This window comes from Octopus sinensis, unplaced genomic scaffold (assembly GCF_006345805.1).
Source record: "Octopus sinensis unplaced genomic scaffold, ASM634580v1 Contig11667, whole genome shotgun sequence".
Taxonomy (NCBI): domain Eukaryota; kingdom Metazoa; phylum Mollusca; class Cephalopoda; order Octopoda; family Octopodidae; genus Octopus; species Octopus sinensis.
In genome coordinates, this window is record NW_021832430.1 from 7,006 (window position 1) to 18,008 (window position 11,003).

At 35.6% G+C, this 11,003-nt stretch overlaps 2 protein-coding genes and 1 long non-coding RNA gene across 3 annotated transcripts; 2 read left to right on the forward strand and 1 right to left on the reverse strand.

Moving 5' to 3' along the window:
* Nucleotides 1–893: 893 nt before the first annotated feature.
* LOC115229047 (TBC1 domain family member 19-like) lies at nt 894–2,866 on the reverse strand. Its single transcript, XM_029799471.1, has 2 exons — nt 2,156–2,866; nt 894–941 (listed from the first exon to the last, which is right to left on the reverse strand). The coding sequence occupies exons 1-2, from the start codon at nt 2,864–2,866 to the stop codon at nt 894–896; spliced, it is 759 nt and encodes a 252-aa protein (XP_029655331.1).
* Nucleotides 2,867–8,115: 5,249 nt separating this feature from the next.
* LOC115229073 lies at nt 8,116–8,427 on the forward strand. Its single transcript, XR_003883292.1, has 3 exons — nt 8,116–8,184; nt 8,215–8,288; nt 8,320–8,427. It is a non-coding gene; the product is annotated as an uncharacterized LOC115229073 (long non-coding RNA).
* Nucleotides 8,428–9,277: 850 nt separating this feature from the next.
* On the forward strand, nt 9,278–11,003 carry LOC115229048 (RNA 3'-terminal phosphate cyclase-like). Its single transcript, XM_029799473.1, is given in 6 exon segments — nt 9,278–9,385; nt 9,807–9,905; nt 9,908–10,056; nt 10,103–10,226; nt 10,301–10,445; nt 10,711–11,003. Coding segments are annotated over 6 exon segments (918 nt in total).

Genomic DNA, 11,003 nt, shown 5'->3' on the forward strand with positions numbered 1-11,003 from the left:
AATCCGCAGAGACTGGGAGTATTCCCCATTGCACATGTAAAATATTGCCAGTCTGCGGAGTGCGGGGATCATTTCAGGAGAAAGATCACTTCGAATGAAATTTTGAAGGTATTTTTGACTTGAATCTTTGTTTAGTAGATCGAAGCTACTTCCGTGGTAGGCAATGGCAATTTCTGGTACTAAGGAATCGAGAATGTAGGCTCTTTCATAGCAAGAATAAGCACGGTTTGAATCGTTCATGAAATATTGGAAAAAATCTCCAAATTTTAAGAAAATTTGAGCATTCTTTGGAACTAATTTGACTGCTTCTAAAAAACAGGAAAAAGCAGAATAGAGTCCTTCAGTTGTGTCCTTGTAGCAGTGTGAGTATGCACGGGTTATGTACATTTCGGCATTTTTTAAATTCAATGTTTCAGAATCCATATTTGTAGCCAGCAAAAATATAAACAACAACAAGTTCTTTCGTTATTTATTTTATTTTATTTAGGATAATATGTTATGAAAATATAATCATAAATATGTAAAAAAATAATTAAATAGATTTTCCAATATTTTGATCAATAAAAATTAAATTTTGGCATAAAAACTACTTGTTTTAACAAATCTGACAATTTTGTAAAAATTTTTAGAATCTGCTTTTCCGAATTTACATTGAGAGGAGTTTTTAATAATTAGCAGACAACCTGAAAACCTACGAGAAACCCTGAATTGCATCCTTTGATGCAAAATAATTAGGGGCTATTGTTTATTATTCCTCCTTACTGAAATCATTTTTCAAGTCAATTGATGCTTCTCAACACAACGAACGTGCATTTGTCAATTTGGCTGTACTTTATTACACATGTGAGGATTATGAGCATACTGAAATGCTTTCCGTGTTTATTATTCCTCCTTTACAAATTTGTAGATGTTTTCCAAAATGCTTCATTAGGAAGAAATGTCTGAACAAATTAGATCGAAAACAAATAAAATTAATTTTTGACAAAATCAACTAACAATTAACACCGAAAATAGTTAAGTTCCAGCGGCGAGGACGCAGTGTGCGTTGCCCCGAACAATGGCCAGGCCGATGCGCTGGCGGAACCAGAGGCTCTCTCTCGAGTCCTTGAGCCTTCTCCCGATGGAAACAAATAAAATTGATATCAAATAATAAAATTTAATGAATTTCTTCATCGATTTTATTAAAATTAACAATAATCTATATATTTAATAAGATTCGTTATTAATTAATATCGATTAATCGTAAGGAAGCAGCCTGGCGGATCGCCAAACTGCTCAAAATTGTGTCAAAAAAATTTCGTCAAAATTCTGAGTTTTATCCTTAAAAATATTCTTAACAACGTTTATTTATAGCTAATATAAACTTTGCACCAAACATATTAGTGTAAAACACAAAATACCATAGTTAAACTATATAAAGTGGATACAAAATTCTTTATTTAAAACTCCATTAGTAGTTCTTGTTGATTCAAAATTTCAAACCAATACTCATTTCCGATTCGACAAACAATCTGTCTTTTAATTGTCTTCAAATTACCTTAGGATTTGAATAAATTTAAAAATTGTCTTTAAATATACAAATAAACTATAAAATAAAAAAATGTATCATTAGAGCAACCACTCTAATATTTGAAATGTCAGCAAAAATGTTTTGGATGTCTTGTACAGTATTTACATTTACCACACTTGCTTGTCGAAATGAAAAAATAGAAACAGCCAATATTGGAATGACGAGCAAACTCGATTGCCCAATGATCCAATCCCATAAGCAAAGTAGTTCCTCATTAGCCAAAAATCCCGAGAATCCGTTCACGATCCACTTGAACGCGATGGTTAACGGATAAATCCCAATTTTTTTCATATGAAAACACAAGTATGCTTCTCGTTCAATTAAAAGTTGTTCAAATTGAACGCAAAGTGATAGAATAGACTCTTCATGTGACGATATTGTTGTCAAAAATATAAAATGACGCTCAAAAAATTCCCGAAAAACAAAATAAATTTCTTCAATATTTGTATAGAGGTAACAAAATGGAGCAACTAAGTAACTGAAACCCAAATATGGAACGTATCCATTTGGTGGATACATAACCAATTCTTTCTGGTTGAGTACTAACAGTCGATCATCATTCAAAGATCTCATGGTCTCTCTCACGTGAGGATCTCTTGTGAAAGGCAGGAGGATTTGGTAGATAAATTCTTCAAAAACAAAGTACTGATCGTCATTTGTTACTGTCCCTGCAATATCCTCTTCAATTATTGAATCGATCATCATTTCATAGTCAAGATACAAATCTTTCATGTACTGGTAATAATTCTGATTGTTTCTCTGCTCGTCCAGACCAACTGCTAATTTCCAGAGGGAACCACGGTTTCCAGGAGGGCAACCAGTTTTACAGATTTCTAACGCGCCTTTGACTTCCTGTGAGTCTAAAACCTCAAAAACATTTTCTGCTTGTTCTTTGTTAATAATGGCATCAAGAAATGTTGCAAATCTGTTCTTTACATCAACAAATGAAAGCCATTTTAGACGTAGTTGAAGAAGAGCTGGAAGGGAATGGTCAGAGCCACAATCCGCCTTTAGGTTTGGATTCCTCATTTCTGTAATCAAATTTAGTAAGTCGTTGCTGTTATAAATTGGCCTGAGATCTTTTTTCTGTTGGCGAATGCTACTCATTTCTTTCCAATAAAGTGAAATCTTTCTTCTTTCTTGTTCTGGACGTTTTTTGCACAATGTAAAATTGAAGTCGATGCAAAGACTGTTTATTCTTTTCAACAGCTTCTTCATCCATAGTTGTGACGACTCTTTAATATACGTCAATTCTCTTGTCTGCTTTTGAGGTTTATTATTCCATTTAATTTGCATGTTTAATATATTTGGATTATATTTCTCGAAGCACTCGCTTGGGGCTGTTAGATTGAATATTTCTATTTAAGTAGTAATTAATGTTAGAATCACCATTTTCTGAATAATCTGGACTATTTAATTTTTCTTTAATTTGTGTCAACTTTGACATTTCTAATTTTATAAAATAAGTGTTCCTTAGTAATAATTTATTTAACTTGAATTTTTATAAAACAATATTTAAGTATTTAAACAAATATACAAAAAAACCGTTTTTTAAAAAAACAGCATTTTTGAACAATATTTTCTTTGTAAATATCGAAAGGGATCATTAAACTAACCCTAAATTAATTTTGTGATATTATTTTGTAATTTGGTATTAATCTGAAATAAAAGTTTTAATTACAGGTATTTAAAAAAACTTTTTATTCGTGTGAACGTGGTATTTTTAATTTTTAGCATTTTAACGCTCGATAAAATTATCTGATTTCTTAAGGAATGATCTACGTATAATAACCGCAAAAAAGTCGAAAAAGATCCATCCCAAATTATTTAAAAAAAAGAGAAAATATATGTATGAGCAAAATAAATAGTTAAAAACGCTATAATTTGTCAAAGCATTTCATCATTGTGTCAAACACTGAATAGATGAGGACAATTTTCAGTGACGAATGTAGTTTCGAAGTTTTTAATTTTAAAAAACGACAAAATTGTCATCGGAAAAATAATAAAGGCCCTCAAAAATACAACCTATGAGATGGGTGAGTGTGTACGTCGAAGAGATTGGATTTGGTTTAAAGTGAAAGAGCAGGCGCATTAATTCAAAACTAAAAACTAATTTTATTTGAACCTTTGATTTTTTTCGATACTAAATTAATGTAGAAAATTAATTTTTTAAAAGCAAGATTAAATGAGAAGAAAGTTTCAAGAGGAAAACAAGCTGGAAAACATTGCGTTTATTGAGTCGAATTGTATCTAATTTTTATTTATTTACACGACTTTTTTGAATAGTTTTATAGACTTTAATGGTCCAATCCAGTGACCATTAATTTTTTGTGGTAAACACTGACAACAAAACTGAAATTAAAGAACAACAAACGCTTCCCTTTTGATGTCCAACACTCAAACCTTTCGGATCTTGCCTGGACGGTGCTTTATCGGATTGGCTTACTACCTGGGATCGCTCCTTTTCTGAGAGGCCTGGAGATTTCTCCTTCCAAAATGTCTGGGACACTATTTTATGCCGAGCGCCTGTGTCTGAGCTCTCGGCAACTCTTGACCAACACCGCCTGGCATGCCTTCGTGCGGCATCCGCCCCTCACTCTGGCAGCTGGCTGAATGCTCTCCCTCTCTCATGTATCGGGACGTGGCTAGACGATGCTGCCATACGCATCGGAGTCGCTCACCGTCTCGGCCTGGATGTTTGCGCAAAACACCGCTGCAGATGCGGTGAGGATGTTGACGAAAAGGGACTGCCACCACTTTCCTGCAAGAGGAGTGCAGGCAGGGAACACAGACACAAGGCCCTCAAGGAAATCGTGAAGGCCGGTCTCGAATCGGCGGGACATTTGTGCCATTCGTACCGGTCGGACTCGATCAGGGAGACGGCAAAAGGCCTGACGGGATGACAATATTCCCGTACTCGTCCGGGAAAGCCCTCGTATGGGATGTTACCGTTGTGGATACCTTCTTAAAGTCGAGTATTTTTTTGGATGGAAAACAAAAAAACAAACGCTTTTCTTCCAAATTATAGTTCAAAATTATTTGTTGATTATCAAGGTGAATAAAACTTTTCAGAACTTGAATAAGTTTTCTCCGGTGTATTAAATCAAACGCACAATAAATGTCAATGCCAAGTATTGCGATAGATTTTGTATATTTTGGCATATAAGAATCTTTTAACTCTGTTTTTATTTGGTGTAGTGCGATGAGAAATAGTGTTTTGTGCATGAAAGTTAGTAGAATTATTAGTCTAAAATTGCAAACGAGACTTTTAGCTTTATCGGGTTTTTGTAATGGTATTGGCCATCGTTTTCCCAGATTCAATGAATTGTCTTTCTTGAGAGACCGATTGAAGGTATTAGTAATTATTTTAGCTAGCTGCTTTGCGGAATGTTTTAAAAATTCTGCTGGGATATTGGTTTCCTCTGCAGATCTTCCGATGTTCAGTTTTTTAATGGCTTGCAGAGTTTCCAAGACACTTATTTGATTTTTTAATGTTGATTTTTTATTATCCAGGAGGCCAATCCGGAAACGTCGCAAAGCCGAGAGTTGGAGCCACTGCCGCGCGCACTGTCGTCGGAACATCACCCGATCCTGGGCCATCCGTTCGTCAAAAGGCAACGCACCGGGCCATGACAAAATACCGATGCGGCTGTTTAAGGAAGCCTCCGAAGACTTACATGTGTTCCACGTGCCGGGAAAATAGAAAATCTTAGAGGTCTGGATGATCAAAAAGCCTGCGAAGCCGGTAAATCTCGCTAGCAGCTACCGTCCCATAAGCCTAACCAAAACTATCTCAAGGCTCATGGAAAAAATCATGGCCAAGGGCCTCGACTTCAACTCCGAAGAGAAGAAAATACTGCTTCCGCAGCAATGGGGTTTTTCGCTCTGGGCGTAGCTGCAGTGACTGTTTCATAACGGTACAGTCACCATTTCAAGAGCAATGGAGTTTAAAGAAACTTTATCTCTTGTATGTCTGAACATTTCGAAGGCTTTCGACACCGTCTGGCACAGAGACCTACTGGAAAGGATCCAACTCTGTGAGCCTACAGTGGAAGTCTATCTCTGGCTGCGCTGCTTCCTCTCAAATCGTTACTCTTTTATCTCTGAGTCGGGCTTTTTCTCAATATATATTCCGACCCCAGGACATCCCTACTCCTCTACGCGGACGATGTTCTCGTTCTGGACTTCTCAATGGACACCAATGCCTTGGAAATAACAGATGTTCCTGCTCCTAGGCAGAAAAAGCGGACGAACCTCGGAAGAGCTCGAATCCCCAGCGCAATCGTCTTGTCTAAATCTTTTTCGCACTAAGTACTGTCTCGTTCCTCCTTATTTACTACAATAAAATTTTTCGATTCGATTTGTCAGATTTCGAAAGTTTCTGTGTGTGGTTAGTTTCAATATGCGTGTTGAAAAAGGAATTAAAGTACGAAGCTAGAATACTAGTTTTTTCGACATCCTCAGTAGCAGTACTACCGAGATTATTGTATAGGTGCTGAGTCTAGTAGTTTATTGTGTTTGAGTGATCTGATACCCCGTTTGTCGATGTGGGTAACCTTTTCGTGACGACATTCGATTGGTGGATTTTTTGTGACAAAGTCTCTCCGTATCGTGTTTGGGCAGTGCTTTTGAGTTTTTCGTTTATTCCATAAATTTTGTTAGGTATTAGCCCAACAACAAAAGTTTGCGGTTTTAAGTTCATGACATGACCTCGAGTCTTTCAGTAAGGCTTTTTGATGCTGCTTGCAAAGAATATAGTCTATCTGGTTGTAAATCGGAATAGTGTTTCCAATTTTCTTTTATCCAAGTTTCCCCAGGTTCGACTCTTACAGCCCTATTTTTTAAACAACAAAGAATTAAAAATTGTTAACTAATTTTATCCAAAAAATAGCATATAAAACAAATGAGTGAATAGTAAAGTCAAAATAAAGTTGTTGATCGATTAAATAAAGACCAAGACGTGTTCACTATTTTTTTGTAAAACTACTAAAGATCGAGAAGACGTTCCCCGTCGTTTGATTCGATGGATTTTTAAAATAATATAAAAATTAATATCATTTAATTGATTATAGGAAATGCTTTTAAAATTGAATTAAATGAATTCCCCACTTGCAGACCATCTCAATACAGTCTTAATTGTCTATTTAAATTTGTCAATTGCCAGTAATAATAACATATGTAGGCTAATTGATTACCATTAATCGAATGTTTGCGGTATTACCACCACAAAATGGTTTACATTTTTTATTGATTAAAATAAAATATTTTCAACATCTGCGTGGGATGACGCTATTGGTCTTATAAATTAACTATTGCGCCACAATATTGTATATTTGGCATGGAGTCAGATATATTTCAAAAATGTTGTGACTGGTTGCTAAGAATTGGGGTCATTTCCCCATCCATTAGAGATAGTATTTCATCACAGTACGACTTTGTCAATTTGATTGAAAATGGAGAAATAATTTGTCATTTAGTCAATATAATTGAGCCTGGACTAATCCAAGGAGTATACGATACTTCTTCGGACACAGAACAAGTAGTCCACTCACATTTATTTCTCAGTTCTATATCAGAGCCAACATTGACAAGTTTAATATTGCTTGTATTGATTTCTTCAATTTTGGCCAGTGCGATATTCTTTCCTTTGACGACATGGCTTTTGATCTGGACAAAGTAAGAGCTTTTCTAATCTTTAAAGGTTTTGAGAGCTTTATCAAAATTATCCAGCTCAGACACAGCTCGACAAATAGCCCAGTATCAAAATTTTGTTCATTTTAGTCCCTTTGATTTTGAAATCTCAAAAAATGAAAACTTTTCTCCTCTTAGTGATTCGAGGTAGTAAATTCAGGGACTAATACTAGTCGACCACCTCTGGTGAGGGGAAGAAGTTCCAATTATTCGAAAGACGTTGACAAGAAAGGAAACATATTTTACGACTCTTACGACCTTAAACAAGTTAGAAAGAAACATTAAGTCACAGCCTTCCAACAGTGATCGATCCTCTACGAGATATGTATTCGACGAAATCATTCTAGTGGAGCATATATACTTGGAAAATCTCAAAAAAATCGTAAATGTATTAAAAAATTAATCGTAATCTACTAGGGCTACATTCCTGCAATGAACAAACTAATTCCAGAAAACGATATTGAACTAATATTTCCTAACATTCAGGTTTTAAAGTCTTAAAAATTTCAGGAAATTTACATGCTGCACAGAAGCCTTGTTGAGTCTTTGGATGAGGCCAAGTCGTTCAATCAAATCGCAAAACTTTACGCTCGCTACTGCAAGTATTTTTATTTGTATGGAGAACTTGTCGGGAACACAGTTCAGTCAAAATTACTCATTCACGAGTACCGGAAAAACAACCAACAAGTCCATTTGGCCATTAAAGTATCGACTTGGTAGATTATCTTAGTCATGTGAGAAAGCCTTTCATGGTAATAAAAAAGAAATTGGGGACTTGCTATTGCTTCCTATGCAACACATCCTTCGATATAATCTGCTTTTTACTGTAAGGTCCCTACTTTATACCTAAGCGAGCTTGCAAAGAGGCAAACAACGAAAATTTGAAAATAAAGTGCCTCAAGTCCACACAACTTGATTACAGTGTTTTTTATGCTTAAATTATTGTGCAATAGGATTTGGCAGATTTTATCAACAGTTATTCAAACAGTATCAATACAAGAGCCAACCAGATTGCACTAGAAAAAGAGTTTTTAATTTTTATGAAATATTATTTATAGGATAAATGAGATTGCATTGGTAAGTATAAATATTATTTTAAGCCAAACAACGAGCCATTTTGGATGTTTGGAGTGATTCAAAAAAGTGGTTTTCTACAAGTAAAAAACTCCAAACACGACTGATATTCAAAGGAAGGTATTCTAAACATATAACTTAATATCAGATACATATTCCTAGTCTCCCGACTTGTTCTAATCGTGAAAAAACTGGTCACTTATAATATTAACGACCACAGAATCAAGGATATCAACAACAAGATTATTTGCTTGTATGCAATGTGACCTTAAAAAGAGAATCCCAAGTTTGAAACAAAATTGCTGATTTAGAGAATTCTTTTTCATTAAAACAAACTTCGAATAATTCAAAATATACATTTTATGACAAATCGCCACTCAATATTGACGATTGGTTTAATACAATTCAAAAAATGATGTAAATACAAAAAAGTCAGACTTAGAGAACTAAACACAATTCTTATACATGAAAACATTTTTGAACTTAAAACATTTCCGATTCCCACATTTTGTTCAGTTTGTGGATGTTTTTTAAAGTGATTTGTTGTGTAATATTTGCAGAGGACTAGTCAATCAAGGATACATCAATACTCGTAACAATACAAACTGATGTGGTTTAGACACAGAAAGAGTGGTTCATAAACTCTGCATCGAGCCATCTCTTGATTCCACAACAAGTCGAATTGGTAAATTCACATTTAGTCTCGAAAAATCACATTTTTGAGGGGAAAGTGTTCAGTATGACTGATAAAATGAAATAAATTCGAGTTTAGTAAAGAAAACGTCACTACAGAGCTACACAGGACTTCCAATGACCCCCGAAGGTTTAAAACCCCTCTTCTTCAACTTGGGTGAGGAAATAATAGTACAAACAAACAATATAAGAACTGATTGGCTCAAAGTTGTACAAGTTTATATACACAGGGATGGGTCGGCGATAGAAATGGCTGGTTTCCCGCCGACAGAATTGAGCCACTCAGTCAGGGCAAACACGCTGAGACCGACAGTCTTGATGTATCTGAAAATTCTGACCAACACTTCCAATATAGGCGTAATTAATTATTAGTTGATTACATAGAAGAGGAGTTACGTAATAAGAGTTCTTTAGTGGATTGTAGAAGGAGTTTATGTGAGAGTGAACCTATCTCTACGGCAATCGCGGTGAAGGATTACAGTGGGGATAACTTTATGTTCAGGCGAGGGGATCAGGTCGAAATTATGTTGAGAGGGGATATCAACGGATGGTGGACTGGAAGGGTCGGGGACCAGATTGGGGACTTTCCCGCATCATTTGTACTTGAAATGTAGAAAATTTTATTAAAGAATTCTATATAAATTTACTTTACATTTATGAAAATTTTAATTAAAATTATTTTTAGTAAATTTAATAAAAGAATTGTTGTGGTGGCAATGTATACAATAGTAGAAGGGAATTTATTAGAAGGGGTAAAAACACGACTAATGCAATAAAGGGGGGACAAATATTAAGGAATGCTCTTTCGCTGTCCTCTATTCTCAATCAGCCAATGGAAATACACAATATTCGGGGAGGCAGGCCAATACCGGGTCTCCGGTAATTACTAACTATTCTACAATCAGACCACAGCATTTGGCCTGTGTGAATATTATCAGTGAAATATCATCGGCAAAGATTAGTCAGACGTCCGTAGGTACACTCGATCTGACTTATTGTCCTGGAAATATACATGGAGGAAATTACGTGTGTGATATTGGCACTGCAGGGTATATTGACATGCCCATCCACTAGGAGTATAAGCCTGATTATCCAAGCAGCTCTCCCTTGCCTGGTATTTGCAGGAGCTAGTTCTCATCTGACATTGTGCGGGGGTACTGATGTGCCCACATCACCACCAATTAAATATTATGAAAATGTATTTATTTTTTAATTTAGTTTTTTAATTATTTAATTAGTTTAGTTTATTAATTATTTAATTATATTAAAAAGGTAGTCTTGAAAAATATTCACAAATTTGGAGTTAATGCTTCGATAAAGACAATATCGAGGGGACTTTATCCAAAAGGAGGCGGGAAAGTCGAGTTATCCGTCCCCTCTCAAGAGACTCCGAAGGCAGTTGAAATGACTGAATCCGGCAATGTCATTTCCGTGGACCTAGAAATATATGTTTTTAATAATTTTTCAATAAAAGTAATTTTTCGCTTATTTAATGTCTTCTAGGCTATGAAAAAAGCAAAAGACACTGTCAGGAGGATAATCCAACGAGCCTGTCCAGAAGCCAGAATGTGCGAACAAGTTTATACCGAGGACAGTCTGGGGGACCGTTGCTGTTCAATATTGTAAAATTGGCAGGTAAATTTGTAGGGTTATCATGAAAACGTCGACTGGTTGTATTTTAGGGGATTCTGTGATTTTTGGAAATAGAGAAGACCCTATTATAGTTGGGGAGGAGTTGGGGAGGAAAGTGGTCGCGTTGGTGAAAGCGGAAATATGTTTGGATGAGTATATGCAGGATCAAGTGGTGTTGTGGATGGCTTTGGCTGAGGGAAGGTCGCGGATTTTGTGCGGGGATATCACATTACATACTCAGTCCTCTATTTTGTTGATCGAACAGTTTTTGAGTGGAGTCAAGTTTGAGATCAAATCAGTTAGTCCGGGCAAAAATCTGATCTCATGTACTGGCTTTAAATAG